The 25,510-nt window shown below is 41.7% G+C and overlaps 8 protein-coding genes across 15 annotated transcripts; 6 read left to right on the forward strand and 2 right to left on the reverse strand.

Annotated features, from left to right (window-relative positions):
• The first annotated feature begins 1,256 nt into the window (after nt 1–1,256).
• LOC140784309 (GATA transcription factor 4-like) lies at nt 1,257–2,797 on the forward strand. The gene is made up of 2 exons (XM_073131627.1): nt 1,257–1,891; nt 1,966–2,797. The coding sequence occupies exons 1-2, from the start codon at nt 1,553–1,555 to the stop codon at nt 2,581–2,583; spliced, it is 957 nt and encodes a 318-aa protein (XP_072987728.1). The 5' UTR covers nt 1,257–1,552; the 3' UTR covers nt 2,584–2,797.
• Nucleotides 2,798–3,319: 522 nt separating this feature from the next.
• On the reverse strand, nt 3,320–5,668 carry LOC140784307 (uncharacterized). Of its 5 annotated transcripts, none has more exons than XM_073131626.1 (6): nt 5,252–5,668; nt 4,838–4,991; nt 4,520–4,633; nt 4,238–4,433; nt 3,775–3,856; nt 3,320–3,682 (listed from the first exon to the last, which is right to left on the reverse strand). In XM_073131626.1, the coding sequence occupies exons 1-6, from the start codon at nt 5,666–5,668 to the stop codon at nt 3,491–3,493; spliced, it is 1,155 nt and encodes a 384-aa protein (XP_072987727.1). In that variant the 3' UTR covers nt 3,320–3,490. The 5 variants fall into 5 exon arrangements, 4 of the variants coding, with proteins under 4 accessions (XP_072987727.1, XP_072987726.1, XP_072987725.1 ...); XM_073131625.1 differs by having other exon boundaries at nt 4,520–4,732; XM_073131624.1 differs by having other exon boundaries at nt 4,520–4,735.
• LOC140784306 (F-box protein At5g07670-like) lies at nt 5,660–10,188 on the reverse strand. 3 transcript variants are annotated; one of them, XM_073131622.1, is made up of 4 exons: nt 8,831–10,179; nt 6,829–7,090; nt 6,649–6,739; nt 5,660–5,863 (listed from the first exon to the last, which is right to left on the reverse strand). In XM_073131622.1, the coding sequence occupies exons 1-3, from the start codon at nt 9,982–9,984 to the stop codon at nt 6,683–6,685; spliced, it is 1,473 nt and encodes a 490-aa protein (XP_072987723.1). In that variant the 5' UTR covers nt 9,985–10,179; the 3' UTR covers nt 5,660–5,863; nt 6,649–6,682. The 3 variants fall into 3 exon arrangements, with proteins under 3 accessions (XP_072987723.1, XP_072987722.1, XP_072987721.1); XM_073131621.1 differs by having other exon boundaries at nt 5,660–5,874; XM_073131620.1 differs by lacking the exon at nt 5,660–5,863 and having other exon boundaries at nt 6,547–6,739; nt 8,831–10,188.
• An 867-nt stretch (nt 10,189–11,055) lies between these two features.
• LOC140783416 (transcription factor UNE10-like) lies at nt 11,056–14,160 on the forward strand. The gene is made up of 5 exons (XM_073130307.1): nt 11,056–11,773; nt 11,864–11,971; nt 13,370–13,435; nt 13,548–13,862; nt 13,940–14,160. Exons 1-5 carry the CDS (start codon nt 11,195–11,197, stop codon nt 14,027–14,029), a joined length of 1,158 nt encoding a protein of 385 aa, XP_072986408.1. The 5' UTR covers nt 11,056–11,194; the 3' UTR covers nt 14,030–14,160.
• A 767-nt stretch (nt 14,161–14,927) lies between these two features.
• On the forward strand, nt 14,928–16,335 carry LOC140783403 (expansin-B3-like). The gene is made up of 4 exons (XM_073130285.1): nt 14,928–15,204; nt 15,298–15,407; nt 15,524–15,717; nt 15,807–16,335. The coding sequence occupies exons 1-4, from the start codon at nt 15,006–15,008 to the stop codon at nt 16,150–16,152; spliced, it is 849 nt and encodes a 282-aa protein (XP_072986386.1). The 5' UTR covers nt 14,928–15,005; the 3' UTR covers nt 16,153–16,335.
• Nucleotides 16,336–17,105: 770 nt separating this feature from the next.
• On the forward strand, nt 17,106–18,564 carry LOC140784591 (expansin-B15-like). The gene is made up of 4 exons (XM_073132083.1): nt 17,106–17,422; nt 17,532–17,644; nt 17,729–17,922; nt 18,026–18,564. The coding sequence occupies exons 1-4, from the start codon at nt 17,227–17,229 to the stop codon at nt 18,354–18,356; spliced, it is 834 nt and encodes a 277-aa protein (XP_072988184.1). The 5' UTR covers nt 17,106–17,226; the 3' UTR covers nt 18,357–18,564.
• A 2,343-nt stretch (nt 18,565–20,907) lies between these two features.
• On the forward strand, nt 20,908–21,885 carry LOC140783233 (cyclin-U2-1). The gene is made up of 2 exons (XM_073130032.1): nt 20,908–21,456; nt 21,536–21,885. Exons 1-2 carry the CDS (start codon nt 21,029–21,031, stop codon nt 21,798–21,800), a joined length of 693 nt encoding a protein of 230 aa, XP_072986133.1. The 5' UTR covers nt 20,908–21,028; the 3' UTR covers nt 21,801–21,885.
• A 249-nt stretch (nt 21,886–22,134) lies between these two features.
• Nucleotides 22,135–24,401, forward strand: LOC140783232 (WAT1-related protein At5g47470-like). Of its 2 annotated transcripts, none has more exons than XM_073130030.1 (7): nt 22,135–22,579; nt 22,667–22,732; nt 22,842–22,958; nt 23,073–23,319; nt 23,540–23,701; nt 23,787–23,938; nt 24,042–24,401. In XM_073130030.1, the coding sequence occupies exons 1-7, from the start codon at nt 22,236–22,238 to the stop codon at nt 24,187–24,189; spliced, it is 1,236 nt and encodes a 411-aa protein (XP_072986131.1). In that variant the 5' UTR covers nt 22,135–22,235; the 3' UTR covers nt 24,190–24,401. The 2 variants fall into 2 exon arrangements, with proteins under 2 accessions (XP_072986131.1, XP_072986132.1); XM_073130031.1 differs by having other exon boundaries at nt 24,047–24,401.
• The last annotated feature ends 1,109 nt before the right edge of the window (nt 24,402–25,510 follow it).

Here is a 25,510-nt window from a genome sequence, read left to right on the forward strand (position 1 = left end):
AACCGCTGCGTTCGCCCGTGTGTTGTGGGAGGGATCATTCGGGGTGAGCGTATTCCAGCGACAACAGCGGATGGATGGTTGGAGTTGGAGTTGGAGGAGGTACTGTTAACCGTCGCCGTCCCAGACCGGAGGCTGGGGCCTGGGGAACAGGCTTCTGAGCTGCATGGCAGTGGGTGGAGCCCAGCAAGCTCTACTTTACACTCATTTTACACATACGCCCTTCTAAATTTTAGTATTTGTATTTTACTTGTAGAATAATTATTTTGATGTGGACATCCTTGTAGTAAAGATGCGCACCGGCATATTAACTATTAAGGCGACGGCAATCAATTATTTGATTTTTTGTTTTGTTTTGTTTTGTTTTGTCTTTGATACTAGCGTTTACTCTGTAACTCTAACTCAACTCATGGTTGGCTGGGTGCAGAAAGAGAGGTAAAGCGGCAGGGATGGAAGCAAGCAGCCGCCTCGGGATGCGAGAAAGGAGAAAGTAAACGGTGAGAGAGAGGAGAGGAGAGGAGTGAGGTGCGGCAGTGGTCCCCATGTACCCCGACACTCCACGTGTCTTCACCTCAACTCCTTTTACCATGAGTAACAACTACCGCCTGCCTCGGCTCTACAGCCCGGAACAGCAAGCAGCAGCCTCTTACACGTGGCACTCGCTGAAGAGTAGTGCCACGTTTCTACACCGGTACTGTTGGTTTGCCAGTGGATAAAGAGCTGTAAGCTGTGCGACAAATTGCCAAGGAACAGCTGTTGTCCATGCACGGAAAAATTGCAGTCGAATAAGTGCAATTCCACGCCAGTTGTTCTAATTGCTGCAGGAGTTTTGATTCTCTTGCAGAAAAAGAAGAAGAAGAAGAAGAAGAAGATAAAAAAATAAAAATAAAAAATAAAAAAAAGTCTGATCAAGGGCAGTGAATTGATATCAACACCCTACATTTCAATCATTTACACTAGTACCCCCAGTACTCCAATGCCCAGTTGATCTCCTGAGAGATTTGAGTACATCCAGTTGGAAGCATGGAGTCTATGTCTATGTATCACATGCAGCATAAAGAATTAAAGGGCAAGTGGATTCATATGTTAGTTACCATCTATCACATCATGTCATCAAGCATGTGCTAGAGTCACCGTCTCACCGAGCTCCTCGGTGTCAATTTCTTTAAAGGGGGAGGAGAACGTAAATAAGTACTAATCTCACAGTGATCACATGCAAGGGATAAAAATTCAAAGATAGGAGAGAGAAAGAGAGAGAGAGAGAGTATTACAAAAGGCAAGGAGAGGAGATTAGGGATGGAAGCAGTGCATGGGGCACGATGGTGCTGCATGTGTGATGGGTTGCAGCAGCTTCATAATATCCATTATGATCGGTGGCTATTATTATTGGGGTCGTAACTTTCGAGCTGTATTATTTTTTGTATCAAACACTAAATGAGTGCTTCATGAGTGAATGAATTTAAACCCCAACCCCACTATTTCTCTTCTTCCTCCCCCTTACTTCCACCGACTACTCCCTACCTCCTACCATTCCCACTGAGTGAGAAACTAAACAATGGCTTCCGAGTGGGGAATGGGAATGGGAATGGGAGACTTCTTCTCCAATGCTTCAAATGTAGTCACTACTCCTGTGATGACTACTACTACTACAACTATTCATTCCTCTCCTGCTCACCTCTATGGGCTACAATCTACTGATGCACTCCGAGTCGATGATTTGCTCGATTTCTCCAACCACGACCTCTTCTCCGGCGCCGGGGCCGTTGCCGCCGATGGGGACAACTATTTCATCGCCTCGGCTACCACCGAGCCGACGTCGAAAGCAATTACGAGCAGGCCGTTCTCGGGAGATCACACCATCTATTCCTCCTTCCCGGACGACCTCTATATTCCAGTAAGTAAGCAAAATTCTACATGACCCCACAAGAAGTTATAATTTCTCATATAGGAATTAATTTTTTATTGTAGAGCGAGGAAGCGGCCGAGTTGGAATGGCTGTCGAACTTCGTCGACGACTCCTTCTCCGACATGCCATACCCGTCGTCCTCCGCGGCTAACCCGATCGCCCCTGCCGGTAACATCCCCAGCTTGGTCACCGCTCGCGGGGCGAGAAGCAAGCGGTTGAGGTCCACATGGTCATCCTTAGTGCCGGCGGCGGCGGCGGCGAATTCGTCTCCTTCGTCGTCCTCCTCCTCCTCAACGGAGATGCCGTCATTTAAGTCGAAGGACGGGAATTGTAACAATAATGGGGGGAAGAAGAAGGGAGGAGGGGAGATGGGGAGGGAGGGAGGGGTGCGGCGGTGCACGCATTGCGCGTCGGAGAAGACCCCGCAGTGGCGGACGGGGCCGCTCGGGCCGAAGACGCTCTGCAACGCTTGCGGCGTGCGGTATAAATCAGGCCGACTGGTGCCGGAGTACCGGCCGGCGGCGAGCCCCACGTTCGTCCTCACGCAGCACTCCAATTCCCACCGCAAGGTCATGGAGCTCCGCCGCCAGAAGGAGGTGCTCCTCGTCCGGCACCGCGACGGCCCCTCCGCCGCCGCCGCCTCCGGCGAGCTCCTCTTCCATGACTACGGCGTATGCTGACGTCACACTTGTCTCTCCTTCTAGCCTTGGGATTTCTCTTTCCCTTATTTATATTTCTTTCCTTCTTTGGTCCTTTGTCTCTTCTGAAATTGCCAATTAGGTTGCTACATTCTCTGTTGGTATAAATCGGGAATTCGTGGATTCCTGTCGATGGGAGCGCCTTCAAGAACTGGACTATTGGAAAATTTTCCCACGATCCACTTTCTTCTTACAATTATTTCTTTTTTCTCTTTTTTCGCCCTTCTTTTCTTTCTTTCTTTTTTCGTTTTTTTAATTTGCAATAGGTGAAATAAAAACTAGTGAAGTAAGAAGCGGATTTGATTGGTGAAGTAAAAAGTGGATTTGGTCCCGGAGAGATGATTGACCAAATGGATGACTTCTTGATGTTTGTAGTTGTAGCGAGACAAAAGTGGACAGAAAAGTTCCCATCACGTGATAGGATGCAGTGTTACTAGAAAGGAATCGTTGAGAGAGTGGAGGAGGTTAAATTTCTTTATAAGCTTTTGATTCAGAATATATATATATATATATATATATATATATATACATTTATTACGACTCATTCTTGGGCTTGTTCCTCTCCAAGCCCAACCAAGAGCATAGCAACTTGACATCAGCTCTGAACAAAGCAAAATTAAGGAAGAGTTGGAAAGTCTTTTAAAGGGTTTGAAAATAAAAGTGAAGACTAATATGCTTCAGAAATTTCTCTTCTCTTTAATGCTGTTGCATGGACGACTTGAGCCACGGAATCTCATATCTTATGTGCTATTAATTTTTCATCAATTTACAAACAGCAAACTAAAACACAACACAACTGAGGTTGAATACTATCCATCAAAACCAAAAACTTCTCTAGCTGTCTGTCTTTGATATAAGCATTCACCGATGCGAGAAGCGAGTGATAAGATCAGACCAAAACCAGCTTCCATGGGAGCTTTCCAGTTCTGGATATTTTCTCAAATGCCGCAATGACCTTGGATATCTTTTGGGTAGCAGCTGCATGTTCCTTGAGCTTCTTTTTCTCGGCCTTCTTCTGCGTGATCAATATCTTCCTCTGCATCTTGTTCATCGCCTTCGTCCGCTCCTTCTCCAACTTCGTCTGCTCATATTAGAAGAAGGACAAAGTAATTCAAGGGCTATTATACCAAACTACACATCCTATTTTCCAGCTACTAGACAATACCAACAGACCTCAATTAATTTCATGCTCTGCTTGGCCTTTCCAATCTGTTTCCTCTCCCACTCCTCAATGGCTACCTCTTGCTTCCTTAGCCTGAGCATTTGGATAATCCAGCAAGACATTAGTGCTGCAAAAGGTTGGTGTAGTTTCATATGGTATGAGATTTTGTTCTATGATTCAATAACAATTCCTGATGGTTTAATAGATTTCGAATTTCTGTTCATGTCAGTGACAAAGACAGTAACTAGATGTAAAGTAGATTACATTTCTATAAATTCTTCAGACCTTGTCAGTAAATTTATCACCACAAACCTATCCTACTAATTCCTATTCAAAAGTTAAGTTAGATCTGATCACAACCTACCTTGCTTATTGATTAATTCCTGCTTCTTTCTATGTTAACAGATCATGACAAATAGGTGAAAGAATGAAGCCAGAAAAAGAAAAATAGAAAGAAGAGAAAAGGCTACGTACTTGTTTATGTGGTTCAACATTTGTGCTTCCTTCCATGCAATTAGCTTGGCCTCCATTTCGCTCCTCCTTTCTTGGGCCACAAAGCTGTGAAACCTGGCCGATGATGAACGGAGCCGATCGGTGACCACACTAGTATCATCTCCAGAGTTATCATTAACACTGGCACTACCACTGCCTCCCAGGTAATAGTCACCATCTGAAATCCAAGTTCTAATTACTCACTGCCTTATTGACGTAATTCAAATTATACTAATGTTAGTATGTTTAAAACTACGGGATTACCTGAGGACAAGCGAGGAGACATGGTAGCAGTGCGCCAATTCTTGGTATGCACCCTTTCATCTTTTTCTTCGCTGATAATCGACAATCTCCGGCCATCGTCGTGGTTGATGACCTCTGAGGAGTCAACGGGGTCACACGAGAAGCGCCGTGGGTTAGCCGATGTGGCCGTGTGATTGGCATTTGGAGTGCAGACTTGGTTAGAATAGACTTCTCCTGCTACTATGATTTCAGCAGTAAAGAAGAATAGAGGAACCTATATATATATATATATATATATATATATGATGCAAAGACCAATAAGAAACCCCAACCATCTACCTCTCCTCTTTTGCATTTGAGAACGCTTGTTAGCAGTGGAGGCTTGTGAAGCTCTTTTGAATTCTTTCTTGGCAGCTGCATCCCTTCCTTCAGCTTCTTCTACTTCCTCTCGCGATGTTGATTCCTTAGCATTATCATTAGAAACGACGCAGCTCTGCAACATCGATATAAGATAATATTCAGAAAGAAATTCTCTCAGGAAACAAATATACACACAAAAGAACCCAAGAAGCCAGGTAACCGAAAGATAGAACTCAAACATGGGTTTCTCCCACTGAACACCAAACCGGCCATTAGAGACACAAAAGAAACAAGAAACCGAGAAATGGGTTTTTCCGAAACCCAACAAGTAGAACAAAAAGAACAGGTACCCAACAAGAATCGAAACAAAAGGAAATGGCAACAAACAGAGACCTGGTCGGGTGTGGCGAAGTTGGAGTCATCCGCAGTGGAGACCTGCGAGTAGTACCGCAACCCGGAGGGAGGCGAGCAAGAGAGAGAGCTCACGGGGCTACAAACTGGGGAAGGAGTAATTGGTCGATGGTCCATGAGAGATCCCATGCTCCAAACACCGCAGCTCCTGAAGGAGGAGCGCACCCGTCGTCCTCCCCCCATTTCCGCCATCATCACAAGCATCTCTGAGTCCTCATCGCCGTCTTTTGCGGGGGTGGCGTGCGTAGGCGGGCGAAGGAGAGGGTGGTGGACGAGGTGGTCCACCCGCTTCTTGTTGCTGCTGCTGCAGGAAGAGTAGTAGTCCATGGGGTGTCTTCTCCGGGAGACTAACATCTTCTTGGTGTTCTTGTTTTTTGCCTCCCTTCTTCCTTCTTCCATGAGAGAGAGAGAGAGAGAGAGAGAGAGAGAGAGAGAGAGAGAGAGAGCGAGAGAGTTATGGTTGGGGTACAAATAGGAAGGAGGATTGCGAGGTGGGTCTTATTGGCATAGTATCAAACAGGTGGAGCCCAAGAACTCTTAGAAAAAGGTCAAAGCATGAGCAACGTCCTGTGCTGAGATGGTAGAACCAGAATTCTGAAATCGAACTGTTACGATATATATAAGAACAAGATTATAAATCATATCAGAAGATTACATCAACAACTACTTGTATGTCATGTAAATGGTGTGGCCCAAGAGAAATATAGACATACAAGAATCTTTCCAACTTGTACAACTTTACTGACTAGTATATTAGTCGAGGACACTACAAACAGAACGACTTTTTTTTTTAAAAAATAAAAAGCCTAATCTTTGACTTCACAATAAAGATGAATGAAATTAGAACATTTATCATCTTCTTTAAAATTTCAAAGTGACTCAATTTAGACCGAAAATTGCTTATCAATTTGTTCGTTCAAGCTCAAGCTTAAATTTATTTTAAATTAAAATTATTTCACTTCAAACTTGGATTCTATACTTTCAATTCAAATTTGATAATAAACTGGCTCGATTATATTCTTAACTGTATGATCAATAGGATAGTGTTCAATTCAGGTATTTCCATCTTTACCAACTGAAAAGGACAGATTAGCACCAACGTTCTCATGGTTGCCCACAGAACCTTTATAGCATGTTGGCAGTAAACATCAAAGTCTGATAAGCATGTCAATATATCTACTCCAGTAGAGCATTATGACAGGAAGAATATTATGTTTGCCTGTATATTTTCGTCATACTGGAACATGCCAACCCTATTTAAGAATAAATACTCTGAGTGAAGAACGAAAATGGCAGGATTGCAAGTGGAATATAAACACAAACTGTTATGCCCTTCCAGTACATTTAAGGAACAAAAGTTTGAGTTGTTGATTGATTACACGTCAAGCACTTCAATATCAATGCTGAGCCTCCTTACTTCGAGTCTTCTTCCACCTTCCCTTTTAATCGCTGTTGCCCGGGGACATTCCACTGCAAGAAAGTATGCAATATGTAATATTTTTAGAGCAGAGAGCATATGAGAACTTATCCTAATGTGTCAAGATGATCAGGCTTCATACCCTTTTGAAGAATCTCCCTCCCTTCTTCCCCATTCCAGTCCCTGCAAGGCTCATTGCAAGGAGTGATTTGGTATCCGGTCGCCACTTCAACTCTTTCAGGTCAGAGAACAGGCTTGCTAAAGCAGGGCTGACTTCACTATCCTTGATATTATTGCATGAGACAACTGCGAGATTTTGTAGATCATTCCATGACAGAATAACTGACTCAAGACCTTCTATTGTTAATAAGGAGCAGCCTTCTAAACAAAGGAACTTCACTCTCCTGCAGAGAAGCCAACACTAGTGAAGAAAAGTTTCAATTGACATTTGACAATACAAAAAACCAATTTTGGAACCATACATAAATTACATCGTTTCTACCAAATAAAATCTGAAATTTTACCCATTGCCAAGCTAAAAGTGAAGGAAAAGTGAAAAATGAAACATAAAGACCAAGAAACGATGCTAGGAAACTTCAAATATTTTATTTGAAGACGGTTATAAATGCCAATGTTGGTGACATAAGCTAAGTACTGACAATAAGAATCCAGATAGAGCGCACTGAAAGTAATTAACCTGGAAGAGATATGACATGCAGAGAGATGTAAAGAACTGGTCAGGCACAATAAATTCGTCACAACTGACAGCTTACCTAAGTATCGAGAAAGTAGGCAAAGGATATACCATCTACCAACTGCTTCTCTAAGCAGATTTTTTGAGACATTTTTTATCCGAAAGAAAAGATTTCCGTTCCTCGATAATCTGGCATATTGAAATCTACAATTTAGTACAAGACATTTCTTTTGAAAGAGACTATTCTAGGGATCATGTCACTAGCAGTTTCATGGAGACTTATATTGATCCTAGGACATCTCTATCAAGAAACAAGAAAAGCTTGACCAAATGCAAATGGCAAGTTTATCTGATCTGGCTCCAACCATAAGAGGAAAGCCAAATAATGCTTGGCCAACAACACCAGGCGCTCGCTCAAGCAACAATGACTAAAGAAAAGATCATCAGTTACAATTGTGGAGAATTTTAGTCCACCCAAAGAGATAAATTTCATGGCTTGAACATGGCTGTGAACAAAAGATCAATCATATGCCTGTTTTCTCAGCAAACCTTCATAAATTCAATGGAATGTAAACAGGTTCAAAATCAGAAAACCCACAAAATATGGAATCGTGTCAAAAAAGGTTTGATCGTAGCCAATCTTTGGCTACCATAATAAGGATACTGCAGAAAAGCAACGAGTTCAAAACTATTGTTAAATAACAGGATCATAAGTAAAGCAATGAGTTTGTCATGCACTAATGAAGAAAAGAGAACAAAGAATTGCAAGATGCCTTTAAAATGCGGTACGGTCACCAGATGTCTTCCAATAGCAGTAGACCTTTGTATGCCTAAAACAACATATCCCCCTGTATAAGCAATATCTTTAGACAGTAAGAGCTTCTTAATTAATGAGATTGATACAGCTGAGATGGAGACTATAGAGGTAGATATCCAGAAAATTGGGAACATGAGGCTGTCACATGACCTGAGAATAATCTTGACAAAACACTGAGATCTGAGCAGTACATCTAACGTTGAGGAAGTCCTATGAAGGAAATGGATTGGATTAATCCACAGTTTGGGAAAGATACAGCAGGCGTAAGGCGAGATAGGTGACAAAACAAGCTCGGGATAACCTAAATTTATATTATTGCAACAGCACCAGGACTACCATTTTGCTAGTAAAAGGGTGTTGTAAATTGGTACCGTATTTATCCAGTATTTATACTGTCATCTATTGTGCTGGTCACTAGAGATACATACTGACATAAGACAAACATAAATGATCAAAAGATCAAGAGATCAAGAGATTGGACCTTAACCTTCCACTAAGACAGTAAACCTCTATACTTCCAACAACCTAAATATTCCAAATAATAACATCTATACGAGAAAATCAATCAGAAGACAGACCAAACTCAACAACCATTAAGAATTAACATAAGTTTTGAGAGAGAAACATGACTACCTGCAAACGCTTGCGCAGCTAAACATGTCATTATCCAGCCCCCAGCAATTCTGAAACATTATTTCCTTTGCCGCCTCGCATACCATGAACAGAGCAAACAAGGACCTCTTATTCCTTATCTGACATCGCTGCATCTGTACTCGTTCAATCGCCGGGCACGATCCGAGATGCTCGACAGGCCCCGGATCAGTATCAATCCTCCGACATCCCTGCAATCTCAGGGTCTTGAGATTTCCGCAGAACGCCAAACCGGCCATCCACCCAGCGTCCATTCTATGATCACAAATCGTGAGCTCCTCGAGCATCATACAGCACCGTCCAATCGCCGAGATCCCATCGTAGCTCCCCTCGCAACCGGCGAGCTCAAGCTTAACCAGTCGCTTGCATCCGTGAGCTAGAATAGTGAGGCCTATGTCGGTGACCCCAGGGCCACGGTAAAGCCCTTCCACTGACCCTACCAGGCGAAGGATCTGTAGGTTCTCGAAGGCGGAGATGGAACGGAGGACGAGATCGGTGCAGCGGTGGAGCTCTATCTCTTGAAGAGTCGCGCAGCGGCCAGCGACGGCCATGAGGCCCGACTCCGACGCCGGAGGGGCGGCGAGGGAGAGCTTTCTTAGAGAAGGATAACTCCGGGCTAGGGTTTCGAGTCCGCGATCGATGGAGTCGGCGGAGACGAAGCGAGAGTCGCCGACCGGGGGGTCGGCGTAGGGGTCGACGGAAACGGTGACGGCACCGCGGCTGAGGACGAGGGAGGAGGATGAAGAGGTAGAGGCGGAGGAAGTAGAGAAGGAAGCAGGGAGGACATCGATGTCAGTGAGATCGGGGAAGCGAAGATGGAGGCGGCGGTGCAGGAAGGACCAGTCGAGCAGGGTTAAGGAGCGGCGAAGACGTCCGGCGAGGCGGAACCATCGCTTGCAGACGAGAGAGGCAGAGGGCAGGAAGTGAGACGGAGCTCCTGAGAGGATGCGGAGGAGAATCTCATCGGAGAGCAGGGCCGTAAGGTCAGAGGAAGGGGACGGATCTAGGGTTAATTTTTGGTCGCCGAGCTGCATCTTGACGACCACATGCTTGAGAGGGGTGTCGCGGAACCAGAGTCCGGGCCAACTCTTGAGCCGCTGGTGTTGGTGTTGGCGCTGGTGCTGGCCCTGATGCATCTAAGGTTTCCAACAAAGTATTCCGACGGCGGGGGAGGAGGAGAGCATCCAAGGCGGCGCGGTGCTCTGCTGCATTTGGTTTTCGAATTCAAAGGAAATAATACTAAATTATTTAGTGTCCGTTTAGCAACGGAAAAGAGAGTGTGAGAGATAACTGAGAAGTGAAAGAGCTGGAGACTTGAGGTGGGGGACTTGGGCTTTTGCCTTTTTTGTCTTGTTGAAGCTTTGGGCTCGCCGAACTAAGCGAGCAGGTTCGGATATTGGACTGGGATTTCGGGACATCTACGGAATTGCCCTTATGGTTTGTCGTTTTATATCAACGGCCCAGTTTAGCCCATGGATTCGTACGTAAGAAAATAAAGATTAAGTGGACCTCACTTGGACTTTTAAAATTTAAGTTGGGTCAGACGATCCACATCCCTTGAGGAATTCACTTCAGTCATTTGGGGGGGGGGGGGTGGGAGCGGCAAAGCTTTCGACGATTGGAGGTAGGAAGCGGCTTTAGATGTCTAAGATTAGGTGGCGACTTCCCATTTGTCGGCGTCGTGCATGCTATCGTTAATTCAGCAGATGGTCGGTGACGGTGGAAAATCCAACCAAAAAAGCTCTGTTTTATGACTTTTATCTTCTCTCTCTCTCTCTTTTTTTTTTCTTTTCTTTTTATCGCCATTAAATTTGGATTGCATGATCTCTGCACTTATGAAATGTTAAGAAAAGGATTTCAGCAGTGGTTAAGTGAGCTAGATCGATGAGGTCAATCATGCAGGCGAAAGGTTCAATATGTAGTTAAGACTTGAGAGGTAACGATTCAGTTAATCGTGTGGTCGTCGAAAAGATTGGACAAGATTGTTTTGTCGCTATCTATCAACTTGCACATTGTGAATCCATCGTCACAGGAGCCGCTCAACTTGCACCACCTTCAAAGTATACCGAATCCTAATCGTAGATTAACAAAAGGGAACCCGTACGGCGGCGGCACTGACACCTGTCCGTTCCAAGCAATCCACTTGCGACTGCGAGATTAGGAGGAAAGAAAAAAAAATCGTGGCTCGTTCTATACTGACATGTGGAGGTAAGGCAGGCTACGTGCCGCCCTTCCTTTGATCCCGAGGTAGCCGAGAACCTTTCCTCTCTCTCGATCCAGATCAGATGCATCCCCTCGTCTCACACCATTCCCTGTAGCATTTAAGCTTTGAAGGTCCACTGAGTAATGCAATGGATCACTCAGGATGGCCACCCAGACTGCTTGTCCATAGCTAAGAAAGAAGAGAAGGAGAAGAAGATTATGAGTCACTGCGTACCAAGGTGGGAACTCGAAGACCCACCAAACTCATCGCGTCACCTCCCACCCCACCGCCAATCTTCGGTCGCCGTGCCCCTTCCAATCCCGGACGATGAGGTGGCCGAGCTGACGTGGGAGGACGGCCACCTCACGTTCCACGGCCTCGGTGCGCCGCGCGTCAATAAGATAATACCGAAGCACCCATCCTCCCCCTCCGCCGCCGCGTGGAGGAAACACCATAGCCCAAGCGGCGGCACGCTCGAGGCGGTCGTCGACCAGGCCACGCGCCCCCATCGCCGCCCCGCCGAAGGTGGGGCCCACCTGGATGCCGTGGTCCCCTCCGTCACGGGACGAGCTGCTGAGAGGACGGCGGCGAGACAGGGGAGCGCCGCGAAGGCGAAGGAGCGAGGTCTAGGGAACACGTCCGGCGGCTTGACGAGCACCACTAATAACTCGGACGGATCGCCCAAGACCGAGAACACAAGCGGCCACACCCGGCGCTCTCAGGCGAATTAACTACTCATATATTATATAATTATTATTTGATTATGTACGTATAATTATGATTATTTCTTCCTGGTTATATTTCCAATTTAGAGAGATGCGGTGTGTGAGGTGGACGAGGTGAGGAACAGCGAAGTACGGACGGCGTCTACCTCCTCCAAGAGAACCAGAACCGCCGCCACCCATAACCAATCTGAACGTGTAAGATAAATGAACTCAATTTCCTCTTTGCTATTAGTGCAATCTTATTTAATTTAACAACTCCTTTTAGTAACTAATTAGGTTTACTTAGTTTAGGTATTTGGTTGTAAACCGAGTATCGTCTTAACTTTTTTTTTTTTTAAAAAGACGTGCATTTTAAATTAAATTGTTTACAGAAATGAGAATAAGTAGCATTAATTGAGGAAATCTTATATAAATTGACATAAATACGATTGATAGTGGATAAATAAAATAATCCAAATAATATCATTAGGATTGGTTTTCTCTTTCCTTCGTTTTCTTAGATAATGTAGTTGTATCTCTTATATTCTCACACACGAAATGAATTTCCGTTTCTATCTTTCGTTCTCTGTATTTTATTTTTGAAAGTCAAATCATCCATAATGAGTTAGTGGCATCCAATTGACTTAGCAATATAGACAATATGGTAATATCAGATAATTAATGTTAATATGTGATTAATATTGCATGGTAGGTAGATTATATTGTTATTGTCTACTAGATTCACGCAATTTATTTTAAATGCATGCCCACAAGTCGGATTAGATCAAATTTGTTCAAAGATTAGTCTATATTTATTTAATATTATTAGACTAATTAGATTTTAAATGTATAGTCAAGTATAATATCCATATCCAACCCATTTATTATCGGATTTGAATCATATAATTGATTGAATTCAGCTTCGTATACTATAAAATATAAAATACAATTATTTTATTTTAAAGCAATAAGTTACACATTTTTTTAACACTCAACTATAATAGTTAGTAGCTAAAATTTATTCAATTATCTCACTAAAAATAACACGATCTTAATATATTAAACAAACATAATAAAAGTTATTTTCGGAGAGACTCCATATTATTCATACTATATAAAAATTTATAGTTAATCGATGACATATGTTTAAACAATTTAAGTATTAGACTACATAAACATAGTCTACAAACTTTAAAAGAAAAACTTAAATATCCAATAGAATTGCTCCGATGGATATATAGTTAGGATTCGATCCGAATAAATCCAATGCGATCCGAGAATACTCGACTCAAATTTGACACTGGAAAATTTGAAATCCGAATTTAAGTTAATTTGATTTGGTAACGGATAATTTGGGTCCGATTATACCTCTATCGAATATATATTAGTTGAGAAAGAAACATTACTTCACAAAGCTATAGTTCATACACCACGACATGCTTGATTTTAGCTCTTTAAGAGCTATATATAAATAATCAGTTGTATATATGGCCAAACAATTTTTTTAACATTAAGTAAAACTTGAATTTTCTCTTTATTAATTACTGTTGGCAACTTACAAGAAAAGAAAAAATATTTGGTTTCTTTAACACTAATGTGAGTATCAGCGTGCAGAAAAGAAGGGATAAGATCAATCAGAGGATAAAGACATTACAGAATCTGGTACCCAATTCAAGCAAGGTAATATATATATATATATAACAAAGAGAGGAATATTAATGCCTCTTTTTCTTTATTCCAATATATATATATGTATATAATTATTCTTTTTGTTTATTGTATAAAATAAAAGACGGACAAGGCATCGATGCTTGACGAGGTGATCGCGTACGTGAAGCAGCTCCAGTCTCAGGCCCAGATGATGAGTCGAATGAGCACCATGATGATGCCCATGGCCATGCAACATGTACAGCTCTCCATGATGGCCCAAATGGCCCAAAAGGGCATGATGGACCTAAGCTCTCTCCCTCATTTCATCCAACCCTCATCCTCCTCTCTCCCTTTTACGACGACGACTCCTACTATTACTACTACTAATAATGCATCTAATGATCGACTGCCGGAACGCATACCGGCGTTATTCCCCCGCCCGGTGCCGGTGACGCAGGTAATTGGTACGAGATATCGGATAATTTTCATAGTTTTTCTAGTTTTATATCCACTAATGTTGCTGTTAATTAACAGCCAATTAGCAAGGATGATGCGTGGAACAGGATGCTTGCTTTGTACCACCAACAGCTATACCAGCAAATGCCACCAGGGAATCACGGCTAGTATAGTAGTTTAGAGTTATTTATAGTGTGTCAAAGTGTTCCACGTAGTATTGTATAGTAAGCTCGATCTCCATATAAATTTTCTTGTGTTTTAACATTAACACGTATATGGATGTCTATTTTTTGTAATAACTACTAAGATATGTATATCCCTTCTTATTAGAAAAAAAAAGAATGAAAAAAGAAGAAGATGAAACTATGAAGAAAGTCAGATCTTACAAAAGATCTTAAATCTTTCTCCCTATTGCAAGACATCGCATGCAACAAGTGGCGCCCATTAATGGTTCCATTGATCTATATTTTTATTCTCATTCGAGCACTGCTATAAGTACACATCCAAAAGCCGAATCATAAATTTATACGTGGCGAGAGAAAAATTATAATTAACGAGAAAGTGATTGAAATATTCTAAAGCTGTGGGAATGCAATGGGCCCATCTTAACTATAATAACGGTCACATATATATAAGTATATATGTAGAGAGAGAGAGAGAGAGAGAGAGAGAGAGAGAGAGAGAGAGAGAGAGAGAGAGAGAGAGAGAGAGAGAGAGAGAGAGAGAGAGAGAGAGAGAGAGAGAGTTTTCTTATTTCATACGGCATGAATGTGATGGAGATTTAATTACTAGCACGTAAAGCAACGCATCTCTCTTGCTTGAGAAATAGGCATCGCATGTGAAATAGTAAATTATATGTGGGTCCACCGATGGAAATGGAGGCTTGTATACTCTCTCTAATAATAATAATACACCAAACCAAGATCACGGGCTCTATGTTTATAAGTTGTACATTATATGTTGGCGTATATATAGATGCTGGACTTGGCGTGATTTGGTGAGCAATTAGTTGTGACACATGTGACTCCCAATTTGTCACGTTCTTATCTTATAAATAGCCCTTCAATTGCCTTCCACTTCGCAACCTATAGTTAGCTAGCTAACTCTTCTATAGTTGTTGCTTCGCATAAATTTACTCGACCTTATGGCTCTCTCTCTTCAAGTACTCCGTCGGCCATTGGCTCTCTCTGCTTTGCTAGCTCTGCTCTCAGTCCTTCTTAACACCTGCACTTGTTTCAACCCCAAGCTCTTGAGTGTCGACTCTCCTGCCACCAACTTAACCTGGGGCCCAGCTAGTGCCACCTGGTATGGTAAACCAACTGGAGCAGGGCCTGATGACAACGGTAATATTATTATATTAATTAACTAAATTTGTCGTAGATTAGATGATTGGAGTATATTAAGTTTTCTCATTTGTTTTGGTGTTAAAATTTTAGGTGGTGGATGTGGGTTTAAGAATGTGAATCTACCTCCCTTTTCATCAATGACATCATGTGGAAACCCATTGCTCTTCAAGTCTGGCAAGGGATGTGGCTCGTGCTATCAGGTCTAACATGCATCATGCAACATATAGCAAAACTTAAAATTTCTCATCTAATGTCACACTCCTGGACTTGATATATATATATATATATGTGTGTGTACATATGTAATTGATCTCAGGTGAAATGCACCAGCCATCCGGCGTGCTCCGGTACTCCGTCGACGATCACAATCACCGACGCGTGCCTCGGCGGTGTCTGCCTCGACATGCCCGCCCATTTCGATATGAGCGGCACGTCGTTCGGCTCGATGGCGTTGCCTGGCAGATCCGACGAGCTCCGGCATGCTGGAATACTCCGAATACAATACGCACGGTTAGCGCATTACGCATAGTTCAAGCAGTAGGTTGCATATTATCATCTATTATCCGTTCATGTGCGATATATTATGTTACTGGTTGCAGAGTTCCATGCAACTACCCGGGCTTGAACATAGCGTTCCACGTCGAGGAAGGATCAAACCCTGTATACATGGCAATCCTGGTTGAGTACGAAGACGGCGACGGAGACCTCGCCTCCGTCGATCTCATGGAGGGCACCTCGACAGCCAAGTACGCCGACGCGTGGACGCCGATGCGAGAGTCGTGGGGAGCAGTCTGGAGATTAGACTCAGACCATGCATTACAAGGCCCGTTCTCGATCCGGCTCACCACCGGCACATCCGGCAGGACCCTAATCGCCACCGACGTGATTCCGGCGGATTGGCAGCAGAACACAACCTATAGGTCTGTGGTGAATTATAACATCTAAAAAATAGTTGGATGTAATGGCTATGTATACTAGTGCTTTACTAATTGCATGCTTGCTATATATTATATATATATATATATATATATATGTGGTTGTAAGTTTTTATGTTTTTAAATGAGAAATTATTAGTACAGTGGAATGAAGAGGAGGCAAATATGCTCTCCCCTCCACGGTTCATATCAACCCCATGTGAGTTTGTTTGTCGTCTATGGATAGGAAAATTACAAGACAACTACCTAATAATTGGTTCATGTGACGAGGAGGTTAGACAGTAACGTTACATGTGATCTTTCAATACGCCAAGAATTATTTGTCTTCAACGATGGATCGACTGGGCTTGAATTGGGCCTAATTAATTACATGAGATGGCCCATGAGATATGAAGGAAAGCTGGAAAGGGTATTTAATGACGTACATATAAGTGAATCAATAAAATAATAAGTCTGAAAATTGATTAATAATAATAATAATAAAAGGACTTTATGGTGCCACGAAACTTGCCAAAGATTACGGAACCTTAGTCTATAGTAACCACCGAACGTCCCGAGACCGAATCCGAGCCGTCCGATCATGTGGCGACACAAAATAGCGGCGGTTCGAACGGCAAGTAACCCACCATCAACGGCTTTCCCTTTCGAGGATCGAGCCGAGATCCGGGACCGACTGCCTCGGAATTCGCGCGCACTTAATCAAACTGGGCCCCACTCTAATTGAATTGGAAAAGGAACAATATTAGCCATTAATAATAATAATAATAACAATAGTAATATATAATCTTGTGCATAGAGGTAGCACATGCTAGCAATTCAGTTATATATCTCTGTAAGCAGTTCCCGTGACGTATCTACATACAGTTGATGTCCTAAATAGTGTTATTAATCCACACGACGACCCAATTGCTCACATCCATCTCACTCTCCTTCTATAAATAGCAACTCAAGCATCGTCTCTCTTCGCAACCCAACTAGTAACCAACTGCTAACTGCTAGCTCAGTAGAAGAAGAAGAAGAATAAGAAGTAGTAGTAGTAGTAATAGTAACAGTAGTAGCAGTAGTAGCAGCAGTAGCAGTGCAAATGGCTACTTCACTCTACCAACTACCTCTCTCTTCTTCAGCATTCTCCTTCCTTGCTTTGTTAGCTTTGCTCTCGCTCTTCAACCCCTGCACTTGTTTCAATCCAAGGCTTTTCAACTACACCTTCCCCTCTTCTTCGAGCTGGTCGGCCGGCGGCGCCACGTGGTATGGAAGCCCTTATGGTGCCGGAAGTGATGGTAATTAACTTATTAATCTCAAGCATCTGTTGTGAATATATGAATACTAATTGTTAATACATTAGCTAGCTCTCATGTTCGACATCTTTAATTACTACGTTATATTTAGGTGGTGCATGTGGATATCAAGATGCAGTGGATAAGCCTCCTTTCTCGTCCATGATAGCGGCTGGTAGCCCTTCTATTTACAAAACTGGCAAAGAGTGCGGCTCTTGTTACCAGGTGAAAGTTACTTCAAATCCCCACTTGCTAATTAAGTAGTTTTGAGTCTGAATTCATGAACTCGTATGGTTCATATGAGTACAGGTGAGGTGTACCGGAAATGCTGCTTGTTCCGGTAACCCGGTGACCGTCGTGATCACCGACGAATGCCCCGGCGGACCCTGCCTCGACGAGCCGGTCCATTTCGACATGAGTGGGACTGCGTTTGGAGCCATGGCGTTACCTGGCCAAGCTGATCAACTTCGCAGTGCCGGAAGACTTCAAATACAGTACACCAGGTAATTAGCCGGCCCTCAACTATAAGGAAATTTAATCTCCTAGCTCGTAGATCCATCTCTTTAATACTAATTGGTTATTATTTATTTATTTTTGCTTTTGTAGAGTGGAGTGCAACTACCCAGGGAGAGACATAGCCTTCCACGTCGACGTTGGCTCAAACCCGAACTACTTCGCCGTCCTCATCGAGTACGAAGGTGGCGACGGAGACCTGGCCGCCGTCGATCTCATGCAGGGGTACGCCGGCGCATGGATTCCCATGCAACAATCATGGGGTGCAATGTGGAGGCTGAACTCAGGCCCCCCGCTGCAAGCTCCCTTCTCCCTCCGGCTGACCACCGCCGAGTTCGACAAGACTCTCACGGCGAGAAATGTCATTCCGGCCGGGTGGCGTCCCGGCGTGACCTATCGATCCGTGGTGAACTATAGCACCTAACTAAAGATCACCAAGAGATCTCTATAAAGATCTAAATATAAATATCAGTATCTATGTCGGTGTGTGTAGGGTATCTATATATCTATATGCATGTAAGAGTTGTGTGATGTAGCATATGAATGGATGCTAATGAATAAAATACGACGGTGTGGAAAGAAGAGGAGGAAGTTGAGTTCTCCCCTTCCACTAGCCGTTAATTTCGTCTCTATTATTTGGAGGTGCCGACGTACGTTCTTTACTCGGTCTTAATTAGCAAAACAAAGCTTACTAAGTATTACTTTTTTCTTTTCTTCTCTTTTTTTACGTTGAGAACTTAAGAGTGAGACAAGAATTGAGGATTAAATTAAATATTTTAGGTGCCCACCGATCGAGTCATGTGATGAGCCTGAGCTAGCCTCACGTAGTAACTCCAATCGGTGGTTAGTAGTTAGGGAAATTGCACTCACGATCTCGCATATATCTACGATTAATTTCACCACTTTCTTTTTCTAACAAGATCTTAAATAGGTTTTAATTTACTTATTGCACATAGGTCGTGAGTGTATGGATTGATTAAGACCCAGCACGTTTAATTTGGGCTTACTCTGATGCTATAATATAATTATTGTGGGCCTAAAGGGGACAGTTCAACAACCAACATCCAACATCAACTGTTTTATTAATAGGAGGTGTATAGCCCCACCCACGATGCCACAATTACTGTGAAAAATTAAGAAATAATAAAAAGAAAAATCTCAATCTTAATATATATATATATATATATATATATATATATATATATATCTATGTGTTACAATTGTCGGTTTGGCTGCTTGCCCATAAGTTAAGGAGATCCATGTGAGCATAAATAAGCACATGTGAATATAGAAATTTTGGCTCCCAAAATGAGATAGATTGGGATTTCGTTTGAGCTGATCCTGTGCTGAGTCGATTCAAAAGACACATATTTGACGGCTCTAATCTCTTATATTTATGTTTGAGCGTGATCATAGTCATTAAATAAATGGGACTTATGTGGTTGTTATACATATGAGACTTAGAATTTTTTGTGACACTATTTTATCACTAATCTGAGATATAATTGGGCCTCAAAGATAATGTTGGAATGCATCTCTTGTATCATTACTTTATATATCCTTCTCTACCAGACACTATTCAATCTTATTAGCTTGGTTAGATGGCTAAATTTTGAGGAACGCACGAAAGGTATTATTAAACTGGCCTTATTATCTTGGTCAACTTAAATCATGCATCTTTCTTTCTATTTTTCTTTTATTTCTATCTCCTTTTTTTTCCGTAACAAAAGTTTAATCTCTTGTCCAGTTGCAGATAATTTAAAGTCGTTACATATATCAATTAGTTATCCCAATCATGCATTCGATTTGAAAGATAGATGCTAACCTTCATGGTACGCACTAACCTGTTGATTGAAAAAAAGAAGAAGATGTCAATATTCAACCAATTTTACTTGGGATATGTTAAAGATAATTATATAACCTTTGGTTGGCATCAATGACTTGGAATTATATCCTTAAGACTCCTTCGATCTTAGCAGATATTTATAGAGGGTACTTTATTACTTATTGTAATTTATTCATGAATATAACTATCTTAAATTATTAAAACTTCTTTGCATGGAATTTACTAAGTGACATTTAATTCGTACATAAGAGATATTTTTTTATAAATTAAATATTTCTTAAATATATTTTATAATTAAATAATATTTAGTTATATTTTAATTAAATGTTATATAAGGTGAGTTACATAATAAATTATATATAAATCTTATTACAAATAAAATTTGTGATAAAATTATAAAGATGTACTTAGATAATCTTATCAACCACCCAATAAAGGCTTTAGTTTTTTTTTTATTTTACATTACGAGTTTATTTGGTTTACATCGAAGTTATTGGAATTTTATATGGTTCAATTTTTTTGCATGAGCCCGAGGGTTAGATATGAGTTGGACAAATAATCGATATTTTTTAAATACAGATGTACTTATGTCTCACCAAGTTTTTTAACCAATATAGTAAATTGCCTAGTTTAGAATTCAAATTATATGTATCGCCGAACACAATTGTTTTGAATCAAACGCCCGAGATACTTCAAGCCGTCGCGCTGCCGAGCCGCTCCTTCAAATCAACCGCATTGTCAAGCTATCAACTGTTGAGTGTTAAGTCAAACCACTAAATAATTTTGAGGTTGAAGTCGAACCCTTGACCTACCTATACAAATGGGAAATTGGTTATTTTTTATATGATTTAATGCCACCTCTCCCTCTCTTAGCTGGCACCCAAAAGGACTAAGGATTTCCTGCATTCTTAACCGTGGGAGTTCCCTTTTTATACTCCTTACAGCCATTCGAGGGACACCACGTTCTCCTAAGTTCGTACGTGCAGCATCGAGAATCTACACCGTCGGAGGAAAGCATCCAATCCAAAAATATAGACAAAAATAAAAGCTCCATGGAAGTTTCATGAAAGCTTCACTTTTGTCCTTTTTCTTTTTTCCCCTCTCATCTCATCGCAACCGACACCGTATCCGAATCTTATAATATCTCCTCCCTTTCCTAACTCCCTTCCATATGTCACCCATTTATATTCATCAAAAGATTATGTTAATTTGAGTCATTTCCCTTGTACATTCCTAGATCTCCCATCACAATGAGCTCCAACTCCATTGATCCAATATCTCCAAGCAAGCTTCGATCAGACCTCTATAGCTTCACCTGCCATGACCATCAAGAGCCCACTGTTCCATTGGTGATCTCAGTCCTCGCTTCCTTGGTGGAGAGAACCATTGCCAGGAATGAGAGGCTCATCGCAAAGTGCGGCGAGGCGGTGGCGCCGCCCAAGGACGCGAGAAGTCGAGCTTTCGATAGTTGTAGAGTCTTGGACATGACAATCCAATCCTTCTTGGAGAGGATCTTTAGGTATGCCCAAGTTTCGCCGCCGGTCTACGTCGTCGCCTATGTGTATATTGATAGATTGTGCCGGTATTCCGATGCCGCTGGCCTCCGAGTAACGTCGACGAATGTTCACCGCCTTCTCGCGACCTCCATCATGGTGGCCTCCAAGTTTCTTGAAGACATGTAAGTGATCAATGTTTGAGTTAGAGATAAGTAGTACGAGAAATTCTTTTGTGTGTTGATTAAAGGAGCATGCGTGCAGGAATTATAGGAACTCGTATTATGCAAAGGTTGGAGGATTGAGCACGTCGGAAATGAATAGCTTGGAAGTCAACTTCCTCTTCTTGATAGGATTCAGGTTGAATGTTAGTGTGAGTGTGTTTGAGAGCTACTGTAGCCATTTGGAGAGGGAGGTGAGCTTCGGAGGAGGCTACCAGATAGAGAGATGTATGAGGTTCTACTTGTGTGGTGGAGAGAGAGAAAGAAGGGAATTATCGAATCAATTGGCTCGAATCCCTCTAAATTAATTATTGTTCATTTATCGAGACGAGGTCAGCAAAGTTGTACTTATTTTGTGAAAAAATTTACAATGAGAAATATTGTTTCCCAACAGTTTTGATAGCAGTCGTATATGCTTGCAAATTGGTTGAAGTTAGATGGTGGCATCCTAACCACTTAGCGTTGAATGTTTATGTTCCATCTCCATTAATTAATGCCATTCGACAAACTTAAGATGGCCCATATTTAAGATGGACCTATGTGGACTTAGCCCATTAAGAAAAGTCGCATAAATTTCAAATCCAGAAAACAAAAACAGAGTATACTGAAAAATGAACCATAAGAGAGAGACGGAGAGAGAGAAAACAAAACAAAACAAAAGATAGAAGGAAAGGTGTTGTTGTTAACGGCGACAGAGAGGTAAAAAGGGAGGAAGAAGCCCAAAATAGAAGAGGTACGTTGAGATGAACGATTACACTGAAACGTCTCTTGCCTACCCTTCGCTCCCGTCGTCCCCTCTCTCCGGGGGGATGGTCGTCACCGCCTTCTCGAGGCGGCGATCTCCCGACTCGACACGCCGCGACTCGTCTTCGCGGGACCTCGAGAGGCTGCCGAGCCCCTCGCCGGTTGGATGCTTGGAGGATTCCTTGATCATCTCTGGTCTCACTGCAGTGCAACTCGTCGGTGCAGCATATATGGTGTTATTGGCCCCTCTGCTCTCTTTAGGCATCAAGCCTCTGTTCCTCGTCACCTTTGGAAGTTTGGCTACGTCCCTGTTCACATTTCCATTTGCCGCTGCCTTTGAGAAGTACGTCACATCTGTTCAATTGATCCTATCATTAGGAGGATTTCTACAATGCTTATTGTTTTTAATTTCGTTAATTTTCTCATGTAGAAGGAAATGGCCGTCGAGATTAAGCGTTGTCTTGATGGCCCAATTCGTGTTAATAGCTTTGGGAGGGTAAGAAAATCGCACATTGTAATTGCTCAAAATGTTTTATTCATGAACAAATTAGAAAACCTATTATAAAGAATATTCACAATTAATGCGTTAATTTTTTTTTTTCTAGGGTGACTACATTTCAAGCCCTCATGTTAGTAGGGATAAAGAAAACGTCACCAGCCATTGCTGCTGCCATGCCAAACCTTGCGCCAGGAATCATCTTCCTCATCGCAGCTTGTCTCGGGTATTTGCCGTCCTCCAAACCAATAGAACTCTCTACCGCTGGAAATCTGCAGTTCTATATTTGATGTAAACTCTTGCTAGACATTATTTCATCATGGGTGTTTTATTCCTGTAGGTTTGAGAAAGTTGACATGAGATGTTTGTACACGAGAACCAAGATATTGGGAACCGTGGTGTGCTTGGGTGGAGCCATAGCTATGAGCATTCTGCAGAGCCCTTCAGCTCCACCATTTCATGTAGCAGAGAGATCAACAGTCTCAATAAAACTGCCCCTGCTTGGCAATGTCCAAGAGGATTGGATCATAGGCTGCACTTGTCTTCTGGGAGCAATTATAGTGGTCTCCTGTAGCACAGTCTTGCAGGTTATGTATCTACTTCTCTTCTTTCTCATCATAGATTTATACATTACTAATTTACTACTACAAGGTCATGCATGAGATCCTCTAGATGGTACTCAAGATCATAAGTCATAACAGATAAAATTAAAGTGAACGCAATAAAGAACCCACTTGAGGCATATCCAATTCGAGATTTCAGCAACAATGTCTGAAAAGTTTGCATTTTCTTTTTCTTCTTTCTCAGGCAGTGGTCATGGTTCATTTCCCAGCACCTTTAACCTTATGTTCAGTAACATCATTCATTGGAGCAATACTTACAGCTATCCCACAAATCATAACCGAAGGGGAGATGGACATGGGATATCCAGTCATTAGTCTTGCACGCATTGCGGCCCTTGTGCTTCTGGTATTCCAGAATTTTTTTTCTTCTCTTTTTTCTTGCAACTTTTATCCTTGTATCAGTATCTGAAATAGGTTACTTCTTCATGCAGGGAGGCATGGTGAGTGCTGTATGTGTTGGATTCCAAACATGGGCTGTCAAAAAGAAGGGACCAGTAATGGTCTCCATGTTTAGTCCCACCCAGACAGTAGGCTCAGCAATCCTTTCAGCAATGATCCTAGGCCAAGTCATCAAACTCGGAAGGTATGCCTGTAAATCATATCAAACAACAGAAGATTCACAATTAGCAGTTCATTTTATCAATACAAGATAAATTATAAGCACATAAATTGTATTTTTGCTGCAGCGTAGCAGGAATGCTTTTTCTATTTTCCGGCCTTTACATGGTTTTGTGGGCAAAGAAGAAAGAAGGATTAGTTCCTCCTAGCACAGATGATATCTTAACATTGTCGAGGCTGGCAAGCACTGATATCGAGAAACCACTAATATCCTGAAACCTCCCTCCAATGCATTATTTTTAGAAAGCAATCTTTGTATAACAAGTAGTTGATTTAGGGTCGATTCAACTTTTGTAATTCTACTGGGTTTGATTTCTTAGTGGAAGCTTAGATAAGTCATTTTCGAGTTAAAAGTTTTAGCAGAGAAAAGGAATGTAACAGTTTGCAGAATACAGTATGTATGCAAAGAATACCTGATTAAAACTCCATATCCATATACCAACTTTTTGATGGCAATTTCTAATTGACCTTTGGAGACACATAAGAATGCATATTCTTTAAATATGCTACCATATTGTGTTCAAAATGAAGTTCAGGAAAACAGATCTGTTACATGCAGTAGATCATGAAATACAGGGCTACAGACATATACTACTTCAATAGTGACTTGCATCAATGTCTCAAAAATCCATTTCCCATAACTACAGTATGAATTATTCTCATATTGACATTTAATCAAATTGCAAGTCTAGAGAAAATTCTGTTAGAACTGATTATCAGGTATTCTTTGCGAATATATATGTTTTGTTTGTTTTTGCAAAGAAGCCAGCTCAATTCTTCTCCAGGTGAATCCCATGGATTGACTGAAAGAGATGGATTTTCTCATTTCTTCAAATAAAACAGTATGGAAATTTTGCAGATTTTTAAACTTTAAGTAATAAAGAAAGATGGGGACATCAACTACTGATTCAGAATCTTGAGAAATAAAAGTATGCTAGTTTTCTCTGTTTAAGAGATTTCCGAAAAGCAATCAGTGTCATGGCGATATCACTAAAAGCAAGTGTAACAGACTTCTCATAAAAACATCACTTCCATGAGTACCAGCGATTCCCATGATAACTACATATAACTCTTAGCATAGCTCAGAATGTAATAGCTAGTTAAATGATATCTTTACATTAGTCATTTTACTAGATCATTCAGCATACTGTGAGTTACGCCTGAGAATGGCAGACTCTTTTCCATCTCCTAAAAGAATCCAGTATTAGAATCAGTAAGAACAGTCTAAAAACTAAAGAAGAGAGAAGGCCCATAAATTACGTAAATGTCTGAAGTATGAAACTAGAATTAGATAAGTTGAACTACATAAATTAAAATGAAATATGGAAACTAAGGATAACTACATAGTCTTGACATGCTTGAAGATGTCAATGGACAAAAATAGACTAAAAGAAGAGAAGAAGCCTAAAATGCATTGATGTAAGTAATTCCAGGCCATCCTGAGCGGCACTGTGCAGCCACAGAAGAAAATTCGCTTCTTCTTCTGCCCCTCTTCCAGACTTTCCCCATCCTTCAATTGCTGCAATGTTATAATCAA

Source organism: Typha latifolia, chromosome 3, assembly GCF_019914945.1.
Source record: "Typha latifolia isolate L0001 chromosome 3, TyphaL0001v2, whole genome shotgun sequence".
Taxonomy (NCBI): Eukaryota; Viridiplantae; Streptophyta; class Magnoliopsida; order Poales; family Typhaceae; genus Typha; species Typha latifolia.

Coding starts and splice junctions, on each gene's coding strand:
- LOC140784309 (XM_073131627.1), top strand. CDS start 1,553: ATGGCTTCCGAGTGGGGAATGGGAATGGGAATGGGAGACTTCTTCTCC. Junction 1,892..1,965: donor CGGACGACCTCTATATTCCA/GTAAGTAAGCAA, acceptor TTTTTATTGTAG/AGCGAGGAAGCGGCCGAGTT.
- LOC140784307 (XM_073131623.1), bottom strand. CDS start 5,668: ATGGAAGAAGGAAGAAGGGAGGCAAAAAACAAGAACACCAAGAAGATG. Junction 4,739..4,837: donor TCAAATGCAAAAGAGGAGAG/GTAGATGGTTGG, acceptor CTGAAATCATAG/TAGCAGGAGAAGTCTATTCT. Junction 4,434..4,519: donor GTCTCCTCGCTTGTCCTCAG/GTAATCCCGTAG, acceptor CTTGGATTTCAG/ATGGTGACTATTACCTGGGA.
- LOC140784306 (XM_073131622.1), bottom strand. CDS start 9,984: ATGCATCAGGGCCAGCACCAGCGCCAACACCAACACCAGCGGCTCAAG. Junction 7,091..8,830: donor AGCTGCGCAAGCGTTTGCAG/GTAGTCATGTTT, acceptor GCTTCTCTGCAG/GAGAGTGAAGTTCCTTTGTT. Junction 6,740..6,828: donor GAGGGAGATTCTTCAAAAGG/GTATGAAGCCTG, acceptor ACTTTCTTGCAG/TGGAATGTCCCCGGGCAACA.
- LOC140783416 (XM_073130307.1), top strand. CDS start 11,195: ATGCAATGGATCACTCAGGATGGCCACCCAGACTGCTTGTCCATAGCT. Junction 11,972..13,369: donor CCCATAACCAATCTGAACGT/GTAAGATAAATG, acceptor ATCAGCGTGCAG/AAAAGAAGGGATAAGATCAA. Junction 13,863..13,939: donor GCCCGGTGCCGGTGACGCAG/GTAATTGGTACG, acceptor GTTAATTAACAG/CCAATTAGCAAGGATGATGC.
- LOC140783403 (XM_073130285.1), top strand. CDS start 15,006: ATGGCTCTCTCTCTTCAAGTACTCCGTCGGCCATTGGCTCTCTCTGCT. Junction 15,205..15,297: donor AGCAGGGCCTGATGACAACG/GTAATATTATTA, acceptor TTAAAATTTTAG/GTGGTGGATGTGGGTTTAAG. Junction 15,408..15,523: donor GATGTGGCTCGTGCTATCAG/GTCTAACATGCA, acceptor AATTGATCTCAG/GTGAAATGCACCAGCCATCC.
- LOC140784591 (XM_073132083.1), top strand. CDS start 17,227: ATGGCTACTTCACTCTACCAACTACCTCTCTCTTCTTCAGCATTCTCC. Junction 17,423..17,531: donor TTATGGTGCCGGAAGTGATG/GTAATTAACTTA, acceptor CGTTATATTTAG/GTGGTGCATGTGGATATCAA. Junction 17,645..17,728: donor AGTGCGGCTCTTGTTACCAG/GTGAAAGTTACT, acceptor ATATGAGTACAG/GTGAGGTGTACCGGAAATGC.
- LOC140783233 (XM_073130032.1), top strand. CDS start 21,029: ATGAGCTCCAACTCCATTGATCCAATATCTCCAAGCAAGCTTCGATCA. Junction 21,457..21,535: donor TCCAAGTTTCTTGAAGACAT/GTAAGTGATCAA, acceptor GCATGCGTGCAG/GAATTATAGGAACTCGTATT.
- LOC140783232 (XM_073130030.1), top strand. CDS start 22,236: ATGAACGATTACACTGAAACGTCTCTTGCCTACCCTTCGCTCCCGTCG. Junction 22,959..23,072: donor CTCATCGCAGCTTGTCTCGG/GTATTTGCCGTC, acceptor TTATTCCTGTAG/GTTTGAGAAAGTTGACATGA. Junction 23,320..23,539: donor CCTGTAGCACAGTCTTGCAG/GTTATGTATCTA, acceptor CTTCTTTCTCAG/GCAGTGGTCATGGTTCATTT.